The following is a 21,485-nucleotide window of genomic DNA, read 5'->3' as shown; positions in this document are numbered from 1 at the left end:
AGCTGCGAAGGGCCCTCTCCAATTAGCCACCGGTGCTCACCCACGCCCTTCCTCCCGCCGCATAAAGCCCGGCAGGGCCGCTCCGGCTGCCACCACGCCGGCGGTGACATGTGCTCCCTGTGAGGAGGAGCGGCGGTGCCTGCAGCGCCTTCACGGCCTCTTTCTGCCGGTCGTGGCCTGTTCGTGGATTTGGGGCTGCTTTCGTTTGGTTTTGATCCCTCTCGCAGCTGCAACAGCCGGCTCTCCCGCAGAGCCGCTCCGGCCCGCTTGAGGCTTTCCCCGCCGCTGCCCGCGGGCGGTGCGGGGCCGAGCCGAGCCAGCTGCCTGCGCGCCGCCGCTGGGAGCGGCAGTGGGAGTGCGGCGGCGGCTGGGGCACCATGCCTGCTGCCTTCTTCGGGAAGCGCCAGGGGCGGCTGCTGCTGCTCTGCCTCAGCCTCTCCCTCTCCCTCTCGGGCGGGAGCCCCGCAGGTAAATGCTCCCTCGTCTCGCGGGCCGGGCCGGGCGGCTGTCATGCCGCAGCCGCCCCGTCCCCCCTCATCTCGGGGTGGGCTGGGGCGAGGGGGGCCGCGGCACCGCCTGGTTGCTGCGGCTGAGCAAAGGTCCTCCCTGCCGCGAAGCATCCCCCTGGCTCCCCAGGGGGGCGAAGCGGTGGCCCGGCAAGGCGGCTGTCTCTCGGCCCTGCCTATTTAGACGGCTGAGGCGTTTCTTTTTCTCGGCGGCCCCGACCCTCCCCGGGCTGGGAAGTCCCCGGCGCAGCCTCCTCCCCGGCAGCCGCTGCGGGGGCAGCTGCCGCCCCTGCGCCCCGCTGCTCTTTCGTCTGTAACCCCAGAAAGGTGTTCGGGTTTCTCGTAGGCCTGCTGGAAAGCAGGGATCCCCCCTCTGCTGTCCCCTAATGAATGGCAACGAGGTCCTTAGCGTTGCCTCCCCGCGCGTACCTGCTGGTGGGCAGCAGGTACGCTGTCTGCGATGCTGAACCGCATCCAGTGATGTTCAGTCCTGTGGTCTAACGTGTCTCCTGCTTTCTGCCTCGCAAACGGGAGGGTTTATTAGTTCATAGGTGCAGGACTTGGAGGTTGAGGCGCATAGTGTTTTATTGCTGCCCTATCCTTATCAAGTAAAGCAGCATTTAAGACCTGAAAAAACCCAGATCTGTAAGTTACATTACTAAAATATCAGTATGCTCAGCAGGTTGTGAGGACTGTTCCTTGGAGGATTTCATACTGCATTTTTAAATGTGGCATTTAAAATCCAAGAAGGAAGAGAGATTTGAGCCTTCTGGGCCCTATTCTTCCTCTAGTGGTTTTCAGCAGTTCAGGAGCAGCCCAGCCATTTCTAAGGAAATAGGAGCTTGTATGTAAAACTAGTGGATTTCTCTTGTTAATCACTGTTTTTGAAGCATTGCAGAGTAGTGCAGAATGATAATGGAAGGAAATATCAGATTGCTGGTGTTTGCTGGTGTTTGGAGCACGTCTTGCCAAGGTCAAATGTTCTCCCATTACATGTATGTGAACATTATTGGTGTGACTTTAACCATCAGTGGTTTAGCTGTATTTTTGGTGTGTGGTATGTAAGTGGTTACATGTTTGTTTGTGCCTCTGTTGGTCTTCCTAATACTGAGAGGAGCAATACTGCTCCCTGTGTCGTCATAACTTCTGTAAAATTTGTAGTAGTTTCACATAATGTGAAAGGACAGAAAATGTCTTCTACAGTTCTCAAGGCTTGTTTAAAATACATATATTTATGTATGCACATAGAGGAAGATCTGCTTTGTGGTTCTTAAAGCTTTTTTAAAATACGTATGTGTATTTATGTACACACACATAGAACTAGAAGTACTTTCTAACAGTTTATTTCATTGATCAAGAAGGTTTGTGACTGTAAATAGCCTAATATTTTTAGGAATGTGTGACTCACATTATGGCAAGTTAGCCACATGGTATTTATTTTTGATGAGTATGACTGCCAAAAACTGTACCTAATGGTGGTTGAAGCAATTCTAAGTTTATATAAAGCCATCAGTGAAATTATATCCTCTTCTGAAAAAAAGGCAAAAACCTAAAAGCCCCAACAAAACCCTGTTTATTTCCAAAATTTCCACAAATCTACTATCTTCCTAAAGTGGTCGATATCATGTCTGGTTTTGAGCAGACATCAGAAATGAGCCACCTGCTTTAGTACCCTTTATCTGTATAAAGTGAGGCTGTTGTTTTTATATTTGTATGAACTAGGTAGGGAGGCTTCAAACTGTGATTTCCATGATGATCTAAATGTGAGGAAGAGTGTTTTACTCTTCCATTGGTTTTAACCAAATGTGCAAAACCCCAGTCAAGCACAGGGACTAGCTGCACAGGTGCAGCAAAGGGAAGTTCATGCTCCCTTGGAGGGAGGAGAACTAAAACTGTCTTCTTGTGAAGTCCAGAAACAGTGTGCGTTCTGGAGATGTGGGGGTTCAGTGGGTTTCTTCAATCAAAATAAATGCTTGCAGTAAAAGCAACTGGGAGGAGGACTAGGTGCACAAGGGCTGGGTTGCAGAAAGGCAGGTTGCATAGCCTTCTGCAGCTGGTCAGGCAGGTACCACAAGAGGCCTTTTAGATTTTTATTTTGAGATAAGTAGCTTGAGAAGAGTTCTTATTACTCTGTTACTTTTGTATTTTAGTCTTGTAACTGTTTAGTTAATTGTTTTGAAAAACTTAATATGTCACCTTTATTCTGTATTGAGTTGAGGATAATTTCTAACTAAGTGGCACAACACCGTTCTTCAGAGTTTGCTGCTTCATTTGGTCACCACTGTGGTTGCCTAATTTAGTTGCAGCTTGTGCTGCCAGATTCCTTTAGGAAAAGCAAATGCACCACATCTCCCCACTTCTACCCCTCAAGATACCAAGGAGTTATGAGTAGAGGATAGACCTCATTTCTTACAGACTTTGCTTCTGGGTTGGATTTTTCTGGTTTGCCCTGAGGGGAGGGCTTCATGGGAATCCTCTGGTGCCTCATGAGAGCTCAGCCTGCAGTTTCTCCCTTTTCTAGGGGCACTAGGAGGTTCTGGTGGCTGGTTTTGGGTGGTACTGCGTGCTTCTGTGCTTGCGCAGAGTATAAAATTGATCTTAAATTAATTGACATTAAACTAAACATTACATTAATGATGATAAATTGAACCAAACTGTATCTCAACCTTTTCCTATTCAGCCACTTTTCTGGTTGAAAAAGAGAGCAAATAGATTTTAAAGCCTGAAATTGGTCTGGTGATGACAACTATGGTACATCCACACTTCATCCCCCAAATATTGGATGCAGTAGGGAGCAGAGGTAAGGTAGAAAAATAAATTAATGACCTCCTACTTTAACCTACTCCTTTCTACGTAAAGATCAGGACACCAAGAACTCAGCAAGATACCACACTATCGATTAAATCTAATGCAAATCAATTATAGGCTAAGGCATGCAGCCATGACTCAATAGTGTGGGAAGTTATTCTGCTTGACTTGCTTACATCACCGCCTGGCTTGATGACACTAATCATGCAGTGCTGGGTCATCTTGATCTCCAGTGCTTTTCAGCAGGTATATATGAGAGGACAAGAGCAGTGCAATGTTATCTCTCTGCTATGTAGTTTGACATATGGACAGATAAGAGCCAAGATGTGGAAGCAGTGGTGACTAAAAATAACACTACTTGACTGCTTTCACTTGGTATGTGAATCAAGGAAGAAAGCCAAGATGAGAACTCTATTAGTATGCAAACCATGTTGCAGGTTATCTGGCTTCCTTGTAGAGAGACAACAGAGCTGCTGTACAGCTTGGCATTAGCACCTTCTAAATTTATCATCTTAATTACTGTGCAGGTAACGCACCTACTAATCTGACACAGTCAGGTGATTCATGACGCCCTTAGAATGCCTCAAGATGCTGCAGATATAAAAATTCATGGACCTTCCTTCAACCTTACCATAAGTATCAGAAGCATAATAGCTTTCCCTGCTCTTGGCACCTCTGTCAAGCAGACAGTAAGACTCAGTCTTGTTGGCTGGGTCGTAAGCCAGCAGATACTCAGACAGAGCAGATTTCTTAAGTTCTTTGCTTGGCTGTGGGACCAGTGGACTTGTATGAAAAATGACGAGCCTGTTGTTAAGAACCACTAATGCTTAATTTTTTTTATTAATATCCTTTGACTACCTTGTTTTACTCTTGATCCAAACTGGTTGAAGTATGATGGGCAGATTGAGAAAGCAGATGGTGCAAGCTGGGCATGACTGACATAGTCTGGAGTAACTGGGTGCTGGAGGTGCCAGTGGGAGAGTCCGTAGCTTGTCTGTGCCTATAGTGCTGAAATGGGGTAGGAGTGTTAGTAGTGTTGTTCATTTGTAGGAACTGGCAGGGTGCTGACTTTACCTTCTGCTGGAGGCACAGAGATCTCAACAAGTTTGAATACACTTAAGGTATGGTGTAGCTTTTCACTTTTCATCTATGCTTGCTGCTGTCTTGGATGTCTAGCAGAGCTTATTACCCCTCCCAGACTTTAATTACAACTGCCAAACACGTGTCCTTTTTTCCCCTGTGTAACTACTGGCCAAATAACTTAAAAGCTAATAATGTGAGATTGCCCTGAGTCTGAGCAAGAGTGCATCCTGCTGCTATGGCAGTACAATATGTCCTGGAATATCTAAGCATGTGAAGAGGTAGTGTTTATTTTAGGCTAACTAGTTCTGCCACCCAAATGTGGGAACAGAAAGGAAGGAGCAAACATCTTCATTTTATACAACATCTAGGGACTTTGAATTCTTAATAGAAGAGTGACACAGAAATGTACTCAAACTAAGTCAGTCTTCTGCCTCTTCCCCTGCTGTCCTTTCTCCAAGTCAAGAACATAAAGCAAAACTCTGGAGTCTTGCCTGGCTGTTACAAAAACTATATTATAGGAGCAGAATCAGATTTGCAGTGGCATTAAGGAAAATGGAAATAGTCATTAGTATTACTTGAAGTTCATGTCTGACACAGATGTCTCTTGATTTGCTCACCAAGGTGATAATAGAAGGAAAGGCAGCTGTTCACTGCATCTCTAAACAGGGTAGACATGTAAGGTTGTAAGAGGTCCTTAGTCTATTAGTGAATCTGCTAAGCTATGTTTAGAGATAATCAACTAGTGTCAGTGTCATAAGCTGTGGTGGTCTAAGCCCACAAACAAGACTGGATTTGAGTACAGGTTACAAAGTTTATTGGTCTTGGAACATTCTGAAGAATGGCTTTGCCTGGCTATAGACTAACTACAGGAAAAGATCTGTATACAGAAATTAGAGGTCAAATAAATACTGCCTCTGTTCTTTAATCTTCTCTTGCCTAAAGTAAGCTAAAGAATTAATGAAAAGTAATTCTTGCACATTTTGGCTGTATATGCTCAGAACTTGGGGGGGAAAATAGAGGTAGTAGGCTGAGGAGGTTCTGTTGGAATTCTTTTAATAGGATTCTCTAGATACTTCTAACTCAGTTCAATTGAGAGAAAATAAAGAGAGAAATAAACCCTTTTTTCTTTTTAGATCCAGCTATGACAACACAAGATGCCAGTCAGTCTCAGGCAAACTCTTTGACTAAGATGCAAGCCAGACTTAATGAATCATCTCCTGGTAATTCTTTTATTTCATTACACCTAAAGCTATAATATTTTTCCTAGTGATCCTAAGTTACCATGTAGAGTTTACATTTTCATACTAAATAAGTCTTTTGACATAAGATTGTGACTCTTCAGAAGAGACAGAAGTAAGTATATCATCTAGGCCTTTTAAAGCCACTGCAAGAGCTCAAGTGTTGTAGGCATCTCAAGAACTGTGGAAAAAGCCATCCAACTGCCAGTTGCATGATCTGTTGCCCTTATGCATACATGCCATAAAAGCAGGCAATGACCCTGGAGATGGGACAATTCCCAAACTAGAACCATTGTGGGAGGTTCTATTCTAGCACTTACACCTGATAATTTTTCATGTGAGGACTCCTCCTTATGCTCTTTTATTAGTGAGAGGTACAATAATGCCCTTGCATCACTGTGCCTGCTAGCTTCATCTGTCTATTTATTTTAATTATGGATGTGTCAAAACTTTCTTTTGTCCCCACATTTGATTTACCATATTCTGGACCTTAACTGTGGTTTTGATAGGGAGCAGAAAGTAAGCTCCAGGCAGGAGAAGAAACTGATGATTGATTCCCACCTCTCCTTTCTCCATAAAGATCAGAGCAACAGGAATTAAACAGTGTACCAAAACTCATATTGATTAATGAAAATTAAACATGGGCTAGGTTACATTTATACATGAACTCAAGGAAGTTCTGACAAGTTATTCCATCTACAGTTTTGTTGTTGGAGGTGATAATGCTATTTACTTGGTGTTCAGAGCTTTTTAGCACGTGTATGAGAACTAGGAGTGCAATAGCTAATAGATTCAATAACTCTTTCTATAAGAAAAACACACATATACATATGAGCTAAAATACACAAAGTATTTTGTATAATATGACCTCACCTGACTATTTTCATTTCCTATGTGAATTGAGGAAGAAAGTCAGTATGAGGATCCTGTTAGTGTGCAACACATTTTAAAGGTTGTCTAGTTTTTTGTGGATGGATAACAACTACCATATGAACTGGCACTGGTGCTTTCTGAATCTATCATCATGAGGGATTTCAGTAACAAACCAGGTGATGTGTGTACTAGACTGACAAACTCAGGTGATCCATGACAATCTTGGCATACTGTCAAGGTGTTTGCACACACAGAGGAAGATTCCCCAGAACGCTTTCAGACTTCACATGTTATTTCAGGGGTAAGCACTTGGACTAATTTTTTTCCATGAGGCAGAAATTAAGGCTTGCTTGTGCTTTTATCTGGAGGAACAGGACTTACTGTCTAGTGTTAGGAGACAGCTTCATAATTTTTTTGCTTAAAAGGCCATTTTGGACTAGTAGTTGAGATTGTCAACAACTATCAAATGAACTAGCCTGAAGCTCTTCCACATCATCCACCTTAACATACAGGTTTATTGTTACTTAAACTGGTTGAAGCATGAGGGAAGGTATAAAAGTGCAGATGGAACAAGCCAGGCAAAAGGCTCATTCCCTGTGGCATAGCATTCCTTGTGTTGTGAGCTGACATGTTGATAAAGAAAACCACTGCTTTACAGAACGGGCCAGTGACTTGGAAGGCATGTGGTACCTCTGTTTATGCTTGCTCAGAGACCTTTAGATGCAAACCACTAGCAGGCAACCTCCTTCAGCACAGCCAGAGTCTCTCAACTGTAGCCAAGAGGCATGTGTTTGAGAACTTTACCTCAAAGTTCAGTATTTTATGCAGAAAAAGAGAAGGAGTAATTCTGAGAAGATCTAGGCTTTCAGAGATACTATTTCTACTGCACAGTGATCAACTCTGCCACCCAGTGCTTCTCTCACTGAGAAGACTGAAGCTGTAGCCCAGTTTTCTCTATTTTCCCAACTGTGAGTGGGAACCTTTTCGATCCATAGACAGGAGAGATAATGAAGCCCCTTTCCTTCAACAAAAATTAGAATAATTTTCTCCTATAATGCTGTATGATTAGGCAGATTCAATCAGTAATTGCTGTTTATATATTCCTGAAATGCATTATAAAATAACTGACAATAAAATTACTTTGCAAGCATGTAAAACACGTGGCTTAAAACATTGGTGTATTTTCTCTACCATGGGGTGGGGGAGTCTCTGTTTCTTTTGTTTCATCACTAAATTGAAAGAAAACTAATTTTTTTGTAACAGGTTTGTTTTTTCACCTTTCAGAGCCCATGACAACTACAAGAATTGTCAACTGGCAAACTCACGGGAGCCCTTCAGATCATTTGACACTTGAACATAATGTGTCTACACCTGGTAAAAGCAATCACTTGTTGTCTTCTACTTAAATTGTTCTACCTTGATTATTTTTTAATCAAGTGGTTATGGAGGATTTATATTAGTTGCTAATTACCAAGACAAACAGTTTGATGTTTAAAGCTGTATAGAAAGTAACTGTGGAAACTGAAAAAATTAAAATTGCTATGACTGTATTGAATTGACCTTTCCTTTAAGCATAATTTCTAATGTCTTCTCCCACAGTGTGCTTCAGTTTACTACAACTTGTATGCAGATAGTACAATACTAATGAAACAATTGTGTGTAGATGTGGAAGGGTAATGCTTTCTTAGCTGGGCTACATCTGTTGTTAAAGCTGTAGCTTATTAATTTGCTTTCTTGCTCTGTTCTTGGAATGCACAGAGCGTGATAACAAGTATAGTGGTGGGAACAGGCTGTTTATGCTTACCGTTGCCTGCCTGATAACTATATCAAGCTTTGTAGAGCTTTATAAAAGTAGTCTCTGAATAGTATGCTATCCATAGCCCTACAGAAAAGGAATTTTGCTGGCCGTATTAAACCTTTTAACGGTAGCTTTCCCTTACAGAAGGAAAGGAGTATATTTTAGTCAGGCAGATGATGGTCGATACTGATATTCTTTGTGTGTGGAAGGAAATTCCCTGCAGTATAACAGGAGTTTTGTGGAGCAGTGAGGGACTCTGACAATGTTCCAGTGGAGCACAGATTGTTCTTGCCTCTACATTCAGTAGAGCTGCATCTAGATTGTCTACCTCTGGCTTTCTGGCTGTGTTGTTAAATTGTAGTGGCTTTGGGAATGGCAGTGTTCTGTCCTTCTATTTCTTTTTTTTTCTAAAGCTTATTGTTTTTCCAAGCTCTACTTAAACATTGATGTAGTCCTATACAGTTCTAGGACCCACCTGTAATATTTAGGAAAAGCCACACATAGGTGACTCTTTGAATCAGGCTGTGAAATAGATTGTTGCAATCTCTTTAGAGTATTGAGATTCACAATTACAACATTATATTAAAGCTAGAAACCATCTTCTAAAATGGCATAATTACTGTAATGGTGACCACACAATATTGCTACTTTACGATTCTGGCTGTTAACACACAAGGTATATGAAAGGATCTCCATAGTAGTCAGCATTTGGCAAGGTCCTTTTCCCCCCCAAGATTACTGTGACAAACAATTGCAATACCATATTGATGCTCTGCTGTATGATTACCTTTATAGGATCATAACATATCACTTTGCTTCCCCCGCAACCTTGTTAGGTCCAGATCTTACCACACAAGAGCTCAAGCAGGCAACCAAAGAGAATGTGTCTAATGTCACTTTTGTGGAGTATGAGGTACTTCTACCTGGTGAGTGTTATTTTCTCTTCCAGTTATGTTATATTGAATGTCTATAATTACACACAATCTTTTGTATGAGTTGTAGAAGTATCTAGGATGGCAACTTCTTGATAAAGTTAAGACACCCATCGTAAGTATGTCATGAACTCAGTAAGAGAAAAGATCAAGAAGTTTGTTGCACTATTCATTTTTGTGTTCTAGTAACTATTTTGCAGTGGAGAATGAGTTTCTTACTTTATATTAAAACCACAAGTAAAAACAACTCATAGCTATCTGTTCCCCAAAATCAATTCAAGTGACAATTTCTTTCCACTAGTGAATCCACTTGGAAAGACCATGTAAGCTGGGGTACTTATTAACCAGCAGGTGTCAGTCAGCTTTGCAGCATTACAGGAATTAAAGCATGGAGAAAAGGCAAGATAAGCCTCTTCCTAAAGTAGATGTGAGGTTCCCAGTTGCCAAATAAGCTTTTGTAACTAATTTCTTGGACAACTGAAGAAACTGATTTAACTGAAATACCTCTCAATTGGAGGAGATAAGTTAGAACTCCTCTGCAAAGTACTGGTATGATACTTTAAGGAGGACATAATTGCACAGTATTTATGCTGTATTTTCTTATAGCAGAAAAGTTAAAGTAGTGTCTATTTCTTGTTCTGGTATGTCTACTCTTGGTACAGAGATGCTCCGGATACCAGTCTTGCTAGTGGTTAATCTTCAACAGCATAGGGTCTTTATGTTCCATTCATTTTAAAGTGTGGATTTATTTTAAAAATAATCTCAAAAGTTGTGGATTCTATTTTTGGCCAGTGTAATTAATCTGACTGTAAAGCTTTTGGTACTGTGAAACCAAGTCCATTTGCAAAATTACTTTGATCATAAACAACCTCAACAAGGCAAGTTATGTTTGGCTTATTATTGAGTGTAATGGCTCTAATAAATGAGTTGCAGTAACTGACTTTGCTCTTCTATGAAAGACCAAGGTATTGCACCTCTAAGTTTAACTCCAGTTCAACAGATCTGTAGTATCTTTGGCTGGGACTTCGAGTTCTGGGCATGCTGTTCTGCAGGCTGTAAATGTCTCTGCCAGATCTGGTAAAGTTCAAATATTCTATGGAAGTATCTGGTGCTTCCACTTCAGCCAGACTCTGCTGCTGCTTAGGTATGACTTGCATTACTAAGTTAGTGAGCAGTACCTTAAAACTTCCTTTTGTCTCAAAGAATTTGAGCTGTGAAATACAGCTGCACTGTTTTGACCATCAAGCACTACAGGGTAGATCTAGGATTGAGGTGAGGCCTGGAATAAATATTCGTGGAGTATTCAGAGGGGCTAACCACAATTCTACCTAGAAGGCGTGAAAGAAAAGGCCAATTATGAAATAAAATGTCAGTGCTGACAAGTACAAAGTCAGAGGTGTTTTTTTATAAAAGGCTGTTTGTATGGATCAGAAGATATCTGCTCTTGAAACCTACTTTTTGGATACACTCATTTTATGCTCATGGAGCTTGTTAAGATCAAGAAAGTGTCAGGTTTTTCTGCTGTTTTGGAATGTTTTCACACTGTAATTCTACAGGCTTGCCACTAGGAAGGCAAAGGGGATTGCAGGGAGGTGGGTGTTGGTCTCTTCTCCCAAGTAACTAGTGACAGGACAAGAGGAAATGGCGCAGGTTGCGCCAGGGGAGGGTCAGGCTGGATATTAGGAATAATTTCTTTACTGAGAGAGTGGTGAAACACTGGAACAGGCTGCCCAGGGAGGTGGTGGAGTCACCATCACTGGAGATGTTCAAGGAACGTGTGGACGTGGCATTGTGGGACATGGTTTAGTGGGCATGGTGGTGTTGGGTTGATGGTTGGACCTGATGATCTGACAGGTCTTCTCCAACTGTAGTGATTCTGTGAAATGGTTTGAAGATAATTTGGTTTCAGGTTGAGTAGCTGTAGCATGAAAGGCCAGATCCAACAATGTTAACACTGTGGATTTTGTCAACAACTTCACTAGCAACAGGACAGTACCTATAATCTTACAGTACCATAAAAATCTGCAACTGTCTAAAACCAGGATGCTTATAGATATTTACAAGTCTAGCTCTTTTTGATATCATGAATATAACTTTTAATATATTTGCTAGTATTTTTAATCCAATAAATCCTGCTTTTTTAATACCAACCGTGAAGTCAAAAAGGAAGTTAAGACTGAGAGCAGATATTGTTCCCCTTGGTGAGACCTAAGTACTTAATATGTTTTGGTTTAAGTTAAATTATGTAGAAGCATAAGTCTATCTTGCTTTCAGTGAAATGAGTATCTGTTTCATATTGGAGCCCTCTAGGAAGTTTAGCTACAGCATGGAGTGTCTGTATCATTTTTGTAATGGATGCCTATCATAACTGAATTATGGCTTAAGAAAATTACTGTCAAACACTGATTGTCTGATTTTGCAGTTGTGTTTACCCTGGAAAGTATAACAGCAGCACACTGTCCATCTGTAATCCAGCATATGTAAACCACAATCTTTGAATCTATTCTTCCCCCAGAATGAAGAAATACAGTTTTCATAAACAATTTTTTAAACTTCTTTTAGGTGTTTCTGGTACTTCTGTGGAAAAAAATATCACTTTGGACAGTGCAGCTAGAATTGAACTTTCATGCAGATTGGACAATAAATATTCTCATTTGAAAAGTCTTCAAGTGACTTGGAAGAGGGGAAATGAAACAATCAGACACATCAATAAAACTGAAAACAGCTGGAGCATCCAGTAAGTAGCATTCTTTACAGTTTGACTTGCAGGTTCTAAGGAGTTATTATTACATGCATATACACTGCTCAATACTAGTCATCTTTATATTAGAAAAGAGCCAAATGCGGTGATTAATATATGCCCATAATCAATGTATTAAAGCTGCAGGAAAGGAATAAGTTTGCAGTTACCTTGAACCTGGAGGAAGAGCTCCTGTTCTTCCTCTAGTGCTGGAAGAACAAGGTTTTTTCAAGACAAGAATATAGAGTAAGGACACAGTTCTTTGAGGTCCAGTAATTCTGTTCAGTAAGTGAAGTTGTAATCTTGGTCTCAGATTGCTAAAATACCTCCATTTCTTTTTCCACATCAGTGCTGCTTTGCAGGAGTCTGAGAGGTATCAAGGACCAGTTTTTTTCCTTCCTAGTTAGCAAAAGAGAGAAGAAATTAGCTTTACAGTAAAGATGTTTTGGATTTTTTAAAGGTTTCCTTAACTCTTTCAAACATATACAGAGACTTAAGAAATGTTGTAGAAAACGTTCAATTGATACAATTTACTGTTGGACTTCAGTAATCTATAAATGGGCTAATTTTAACCAGGTAGTCCCCAGTTGAATCCAAAGCAATACAGTAATCTTAACATCAGTAATATTTATATAAAATTTCTATGATAGAAAATGTGATGAGAATGTCCTGTTACTTTTCTTCTACTCCACATACACAAACATAACCATGTAAATATTTTTCAAAGTGCCTGTGAAATGTATGGTTTGCCAGCAGAGAAGCTGCTGGACTTCATTAGATGACAGCTATTTAAAACTGTTCTGTGTTGGAGCTATGCTAGCCATTAACTGACTGGCTTTAGGAAGAACAAATCATTTATATAAATCTCTTCTGAAGTCCTACATGGTGTATGCTATATAGTTCATGTAGTCAACTCACGTCTAATTAGGTAACCTGTAGATCATACTGCTTAAAGATGTTTGGCCTTCTGTGAGCAATGAGGGTGGAAATGATATGTATGTTCCCAGGGGTGCTTGTGCTCGTCTGTTTTCTTAAAAACTTGTTTCTACATTGCGCTAAACCTGAATCCTAGTGTTTCAGTGATGTATGTTCTCTGCTCCACTACTAATCTTGGCTGGTTTCTTTAGAATGTTAATTAGCAGTCACTGATAGTTGTAGGACAAAAGAAAATACAAGCAAAAAAGCAAATTGGTGAAATTTTTTTTGAAGATTGAGGATCTTGGATAACAGTAAGATGGGAAGTTACAGTTGTACTCTGAAAGGTGAAGAAGAAATCAGCGCTATGTTTCATTTACAAGGCAAGTTATTTTAAATTTTGCTTCACTTGACCATTGCAATCCTGTATTAATATGGTTTCTGGATAGTATGGAAATTGCAACTTAATTTGATAAGCAGTGACTAATATGGTCATGCTAAGTGAGAAGCGCTATCAAAGGCATTTCTATAGCATGGAGGGAAGAGGAATTTTGAAGCAAAAACCAAGTCTTTTTAACAAAATTTGCTAAAAACCAAAAGAGTGTATAAGCCTACTTCTTTCCTAAATGAGTAACTGATTTCCCCTTCCCTCTCCATCCCTGCGGCAGGAGTGAATACTCAACACTTTCTGGGGCGTGGGAGGAAAGGATGGTGTCTCGGATAAATTCTTCAAAAAGCAGAGCCAATGACTTGAAAGTTTGGCCTGAGATTTGGTGTTAAATAGGAGCAATGATTGGCAGAATGGAGGCAGGTTTTTGAAAAAACTCAGTTGTATTTCTGAAATACCAAGTAATTGTTCTAGTGCATCTTTCATTCTATATAAGAACAGCTCTTATATTAAAAGTAAGTGCGCTTCATTGGGCAGTATAAGTGCCCTTTCTTCTGTTTTGTATTCTGTTCTCCAGTAATGTTGCCATTGACAGTAGTAGGTGACATCTGGTTGAATGGAAGACATGTGGGAATGAAACAAATACAAGCTGCTGAGAACCTTAATCTCTAATGAGAGCTATTCCCTTCTCTATTCCCACCATGCAAATTTTGCAAAGAGCAAGGCAAGCATTTGATCTGTTAAAGTTACACAGACTGTGATATATAAGATAGGACCTGTGTTCAGGGAGAATCTAAAATCACTGACTCTTCAAATAACTACCCTAACCTCAGCTGAACCAACCTGCAGGGCTTTAATTCTCACTGCTGCAAGCTGGATTTGTTCAGTGGGATATCTGGTCATATGACTTGAGGAAACTCACATGTATGTTAAGTCTCGAATAATAATGTTGATACCTGCTTTCAAACCTTCAGCGTGGGGAGACTAGCTTGCCATACTGATGAAAGACAAAACTGTAGTTTATTCAAACTTTGATCTCTGAAAATTATTATATATTTTTCATGTCATCATGTGGGTAAGATTTAGTTGAATGGCTACCCGAGTCTTTTTAGATTAAAAAAGTCAAGGAGACCTTATTCTTTTGAAAGTATACAATAACTATTTCACTAAGGGCAGGAATGACTCAATAGGGAAGTCATCTTTTCCAGAACAGTGCTTAGGGCTGGTTGATTTATTACAAGAAGATGTGGGAATAGCTTCACAATGGTTGAATGCTGCTACTTCTGATGCCATAAAAAAGTACTGGCTTGACACTTTTCAAGATTAATGCAAGAGTGAAGGAAATGGGAAAGAGAAGTCCTTGAATCTTCCAGTCAATAATGCAGAGAGAACAATTCTTGAAGTGAAAGATGAGTAATGTGTTGGTGTAGACCCAGTGGCTAAAGTCATCACTGCTGTAACTAACTACAATAGCTTTTCACTAGGCAGTTAGGCATTATTGGATGTGTTGCCTCTGCTCCCTTTCCTCCCCATCCTGGCTTGGCAGAAACCTGCAGATTTTGAGGAATTGAGTTTTTACTCAGATCTGCAGAAAACCATAACATTTTGAGAGATGCTTGTAGGAAGTTCAAATTATTAAACACAGAGACCATTCATGGGTATTTTAAAATGGTGTGTGGTGTTGTAATAGCTATATTAAAGGGTAGAATAGATTAATTTGTTTGCCCTTTGAGGGAGCAGCTGTCCAGGTACATGCACTATGAAACAACTCTGGTCTTAAACCAGTGTGGAAATCTGACTAGTATAAATGCTGGTGCAATCACCTGTCCATCTCTTCAATAGTTTGTTTTTTCTGTGCAGCAGCAGTGTTTTGTCATGAAATTCTGGGTGAGGTACTTGCAAAAATACCTGGGACAAAGCATATTATTTCCTTGAATGCATGCAAGGATTAACCACTCTGTTACGGAGCCAGATCCCAGAGCTCATGATGGATCCTTAATCATGGCTAATGTGGTAAAGGTATTGCTGCTATGCCTATAGCTGTGCTTTGCCACTGATCAGCGTGGCTAAATCTTTTTGACTACCACATAAACCTGTTGTGCTGCTTGCAAGGGGTTTTTATTTTTTTTCACATTTCCCTTCTTTTTTCCAAACTGCTTTTGTTTTTTCTCATCTATAAATTGCAAAGGAAGTGGCAGCAGTTATTAGTAAAGTTGTCCCTTTTACTGACAGCAGTGAAGATATTCTGCTGCTACTCTTTAGAAGGATAGGGTTTAATGATTAAAACATACATATGGAGTGATAAGACTTCACTAATAATGAGGCTTGATCAATGTATGGTGCAGCAAATTCTGAGATGGTAAGCAGTGCTCTTATTAACAAATTGGTTTCATATGTTTCTAGAATGGAAGTTTTTGAAGTTTGAGAAGTGAACTCATGAGAAGTGAACTTTTTTGAACAACTAATTTGTGCTCAGCCAGTCAACAAGGGGAGCAAACAAGAACAATCTTAATTTATACCAAAGTGTTCCATGATAACTGCTGAAAGCAAGTTCTTGGCCTGTTTAGTCTTGTGTGACCAATATAACTTAAAAAATATACTGGATCCGTACTTAAAAGATAGAGCAATGACACCGGAGGTAAAATTTAAAGTAAATGGATCTGAGGAAAACATACTGGTAAACATAGAGTCATAGAATTGTTTAGGTTGGAAAAGGCCTTTAAGATCATCAAGTCCAACCATAAACCTAACACTGCCAAGTCCTCCACTAAACCATTTCCCTAGGTGCCTTATCCACATGTCTTTTGAATACTTCCAGGGATGGTGACTCAACCACCTCCCTGGGCAGCATGTTCCAATGTCTGACAACCCTTTCAGTGAAGAAATTTTTCCTAATATCCAATACAAATCTCCCCTGATGCAACTTGCAGCCGTTTCCTCTTGTCCTATTAAATCCTAATAAAGAGGGAGAGGAGGGGGAAGGGGAAATAATACTCTATGATGTATTTGCTCAACTCCAATTATATCTGTGGGATGCCTCAATATATTCAACAGCTTTTTGGGGGCTTTTCTCTTAGAAGGCTGTGAGGTATCTGCAGTTAGAATGGCTGGGACAAGTAGTTCTAAAATTATAATCTGATATCTTGTCTCTTGTGGCCATGTTCTGTCCTTAGCAAGACTGGACCAAAAGTCATCTCTACTGGTGTGCACCCACAAGTTATTACTTCAGCTTAGAATATGTTTGTTAACTACAAAGCTCCCTCAAGCTGCAGTTTTGTCTTAATTACAAAAAAAAATTCTGTGCATGCACAACTTGCCAGATACCATTATGTGGTAGCATTATGGCTGGAATAGACTTCTGTCAGTTTTTGCAGATTGAGTGAAATTGCAGGAAAATTAGTATGTTTGTTTCTAGTGTACTAGAACTGAAGCATGTAGCTCACAGCTGTCAAGGAAGGGAAAGAGGAAATGGGCAAGGGTAGAAATCACAGTCTTATTATCACTTGGTTTTCAGTATTAATTTGCAACTTTTAATACATACAGCAACTGAGAGCAGTATTCCTGTAGTTTTCTGCACAGATTCTGTATATGGAATATCAGCCTGAAATGACTTTTTCATTCGGATCATGTCATGAGTGATAGAATCATCTGTGTTTATGGAAAAAGGAAATGAATGGACTACTATAAATACATAAATAAATATATTTTATCTCTTTGTAATACTATAATTAAAACATGTAGGTCTCACTTGATGAACTTTTTCCTACTTGTTCTTAGTACCGAAAATTGAAGGAAAAGAAAAACCCATAGTCAGTTATGAAGGAGATACAGCTGTAATGATTTGTAAAAGTTTGGGCTATACTCCCATTGCTTGGACTTGGTATATGACCAATGGAAGTGAACAGGTAAGGTTTCCATCTGTTGGCCAAGCAAAACAATGTGGTAAAAACCAAGTACAGACACTTTGTATAATGACTCTTCACTGTAGACTCTACAAATTGCATTTCCATTAATGTAAATCTCTGCACATGGAAAAAACCCTGTGATATTTAGAAGTATGCATTATTACAGGGATGTAGTTTTTGTTCTGGTTTGTATGATGTTTCTTTTCCAAAAGTCCCTGCCATACTCTTACAGCCCAGATAAAAGTAAACCAAATCAGATGAGTCTTGAGATAATTGTCTTTAATATATTAAATGATGGTTATATTGCTCAAATCTTATGACTTGATACCAAAAAATCTCATCATAGCAGGACTCTCTAAAAGACATGTAAGGTACTGAAGGCTTGAGGGAGAACAGGAGTGTGTCCCTTCTCTTCTTTCTCCTCCTCCAGGTGCAAGTATGTCTGTATTTCCCAGCCTGTATGACCTCTCTGGGGCACTGGACCTCAAGGAGGTTATCCTGTGGTGGAGACTGCTGTGCCACTTGATTCTGAAGCAGCTGAAGTCTCTTCTCACTTCAGCTCCTGCCTTAAAGGCTGTGAGGAAAAATCTCAGTCAGCAGTTTTCCTCCTTCACATACCCCTCTTTCAGGATGCCCCTTAGCCTTGGAAGCATAGCCACTTTGTTCTAGCCCTTTCCTGGGGGAAGCATTGTCAACTGAGAGGAGGGAAATAGATCTGTCTCCTCTATACTGCTGTAGAGGAGCACTGACTTGTAAGACTATCAACGTATTTCCCAGTGAAGCAGCATTCCCAGCTCAACTTCCTTGAAAGTGTATGCTTTGTGCTGTGGTGAAACCTGGACATCAGGTCCTGACACCTGAGGCTGTCTTTCTCAGTGGAGAGTCAGTAGAGTCGAGGGTACCTTTCATCTGATCGTAAATAGACTAAAACAGGTCAGACAACTTGCTCGTGAAATGTGCGTATTTTCCTCCACTGAATGTAAAGGGAAGCAGGGTGGCCAGCTAAGATAAATGCTTCCCTTGGAGGTGGACTAAACATGCTTCACAAATGCCACTTCTGTGATTTTACATCTCTGTATATAGAACTATCTGATAATATAAATAATTAGATTAAACACCTTTTCACTGCATTAATAAGACTTGTAATGTATTTTTTATTTTCAGATTGCCATTAATGACTCTTTGCTGGCAGACAAGTATGTAATTAATAGAATATCTGCCAATGTAACCCATCTGAAGATACTGAAGCTCACCACGGAAGATGATGGTGTATATTGGTGTGAAGCTGCTTTTGAACTAGGGAAAAGTAAAGGAAAGCTGAAGCTTAAAGTTCTATCCCTCATGGTGCCTCTCAAACCCTTTCTAGCAATTGTGGCTGAAGTTGTTATTTTAGTGGGTATTGTTTTCCTTTACGAGATGTATTCGAAAAAGAAAGAGAAATGTGCAGGTAAGTGGGTTTTTTCAGTCTTTTCTAGCTTTCCATTGAAATGGCAGCCAAAGGTAGAAAGGTATGACCCCTAGCACTTCATATATGAAGTTCAGTGTGATTTTTCACATCTGTATGTTTTCCTAATAAAATAATTTCTTCTAGAACATTGCATTATTTTAGATTTTTAAATCTCTTCCATGAGGCTAGAATTCAGGTACAAAGTGCTTTCAATAAGTAATACTTTATGAGAAAGGGTTTGATGTAGTAATTTTTTTCTCACAAGACAAAGAAATTTAGAGGATATTCTTTTTTTGGGCAATGCTTATGAATGGAAGCAACTGTGAGTAGTCTTGATGGGAGAAACTTCTGTCAAGAAATTGAGTAAGAAGGAAAAACGCATTAAAACAGAATGCACTGATGTTGGTTGCTGAACCTAACACAACCTAAGGCACACATAGGTGAGCCAAACTAGATGTGCAAGATGAAACAGAAGTGACATATATATAAAATCTATGTATTATACAAATATAGTGTTATATATGTGCATACATGTGTTTTTCTATATTTTATATTGTATGTGTATATAATATACAACATGATCAAGTTTTATTAATCTGATTTTAATACATATCAAGTTTTTTGACAAATTTGCAGGTAATTCCATTGAATAGATGAACAAGATAACTTGAATTACAAATTTAAGGAAACTAATTAAATGAAAAAATAAGATTGTGTTTTCCTTATATAGAGAGTAAATAATAAACTAAATAGAACTTTCTACTGTTTGTTAAATTGAGCCCTTATATAATCCTTCTTCTGTTACGCAGAAGACGAAAAAGAATTTGACCAAGTTGAGCAACTGTAAGTAAAGAATTTGTATACTATAGTTAAATATTTGCCTTTTTTGCATATTAGTGTGTTGTATAAAATTATACTTTGACCTAATTGGTAAGCGTTAATGATGAATGTGGAAGTACAGTTTATTCCTTTCCTTAAGACTTCCTGATTCCAAGTGTGCAGAATGCTGTATTCTACTTGGCATTTAATTTTGGTGTTTGGAAGATATTTCACTCTTTTGTGAGAGCACCATGTGCCCTCATTATAAACTCATTCTAAAAGGGTATAACTGAGGAAAATTACTTTCAGCTGGAAACTTTATAGAAGAGGCTTTGAATTTTTTTTCTCGTATGTATTTTTTTGTCCCTGTTAACATACATTTCTCTCACTTGCATGTGGTCAAAGCCCTGACTGTCCTAGGTAAGCCTCTAGTTGGGAGCTGATGTTGTTGGCTATTTTGGTGGTAACTCCAACCTCTCTGGGGGCAGCATCTCACTGTGCTTATGGCTTGGGTTCCCTGCGCACAGGGATAGCTGCACTGCTGGAGCCAAAGGAGCAGGTGTAGGCACTTCTGTTGCTGTTCTGTGGCTTGAGGGTTGGTGTTCCCATGCTGGCTCCCCCCTCCTTACAATAATGTGTTTGTAAAGGCTTGCTTGCTAAAATAAGCTATATTTCTCTCCCTATGCCCATCCTTTGAAGCCTGGTCACTTCATTTGGCCTGTTAACTTTCCTTTTGTTTTAAGATGCAGCCTAGCACTTACTCTTAGATGTGTCCAGTCTACTCCAGTTTTCTTTCTTCTCAGTCCCTTCTCTCCTCCTATGTTTATCTCCCTTTTTTGTCCCTCTTTGTAGCGCAGTCTTTCCCTTTTTGAACTTGCTGCAGTGACCTTCTTTGTTTCTCTGTGTTGTATTCACTTTCCCATTCCTTTTTCCAGTGCTAGCTGAAAACACATTTTAGTGCTTTCCCTGTATCTAAACAGCTTCAAAGCTGTAATTCAATTATACTATCAAGTGGGGATATGTCTTGGGAATATAGTATGCTATTACAGTGCTGAGTGTTTGGGGATATGTTTTGGGTTGAAAATTGAATAATTGCCCTTGTCGCACAGCCTTGCTTCTTACAAACATGCTGAAACTGTATTACAATAGGATTCTAGCACAGCATAGTGCACTAAAATGTTTTCATGCTTGGTGAGATGTGGGATGTGGTTTTGATCAGCTGCTTGATCTTTGGAGTTCTATCTTAGATAAAGACATATGAGGAAAATCTATTAAACCATGTACTTCTTGCCTGATTTTAATAACTGAAAGTTAGTTCAACTACTGGCAGTTTAGAAGATAGATTTGTGTACTAGAGAGAATGGCTCCAAAGGAACTTTTCTTGTCTGTTATGTCAAGTGATGACTAATATACAGCTGAACTTGGTTGATAAATCTATAATTAAAATGTCACATCCAACAATGTATTAAGTGGGAGGCTAGTGATTCAGAAACAGATTTTTTTAAGCAGAATTGTTAATTCAAGTCTTGATTGTGACCAAGACGATATAGCTAGTTTTAGGTACTTCAGACAGAGCAATCATATGACTGTTTCAGCCCATGTTCTGAGGATGTTGATTGCTTGCATATTATTTAAGCATTCACTTTATATACAAATTTTTGTACACTGAATGGAATGATAGTACAGCAATCATTTCTGGGAATACTATCACTATTATAACTTCTGCCCAGAACTTTGTGGGATTTTTGAGGAGGATTGAGTTGAGCCTTTACTACTTTGCTGAAAGACTTCAAGAGTCAGTATTTTGGTTGCTTAAATCTTGATTAATCTTTTTTCTTATAACTTCACATGCTAAAAGAGAAAATCAAATACATTTTATATGTACTCTGTGATTGGATTGTGGGACTGGAATGACTGTGGTCATCCTATACTTGAAAGTTGAGTTTTGGAATTTAACCTCTCTTTCTTATAGCAAATCAGAAGAGAGCAATGGTCTGGAAAACAGTAGAGCTCGGCACAGAAAAAATTAATCT

At 39.7% G+C, this 21,485-nt stretch overlaps 1 protein-coding gene across 1 annotated transcript; it reads left to right on the top strand.

Annotated features, from left to right (window-relative positions):
• Positions 1-377: 377 nt before the first annotated feature.
• EMB (embigin) lies at positions 378-19,444 on the top strand. Its single transcript, XM_059834272.1, has 8 exons — positions 378-468; positions 5,531-5,617; positions 9,143-9,232; positions 11,801-11,975; positions 13,188-13,276; positions 17,059-17,186; positions 18,351-18,627; positions 19,443-19,444. Coding segments are annotated over exons 1-8 (939 nt in total).
• Positions 19,445-21,485: the final 2,041 nt, after the last annotated feature.

The sequence above is a fragment of the Gavia stellata genome, chromosome Z, assembly GCF_030936135.1.
Source record: "Gavia stellata isolate bGavSte3 chromosome Z, bGavSte3.hap2, whole genome shotgun sequence".
NCBI lineage: Eukaryota > Metazoa > Chordata > Aves > Gaviiformes > Gaviidae > Gavia > Gavia stellata.
Note: the sequence above shows the minus strand (reverse complement) of the source record. Positions and strands in the feature narration are given on the sequence as shown.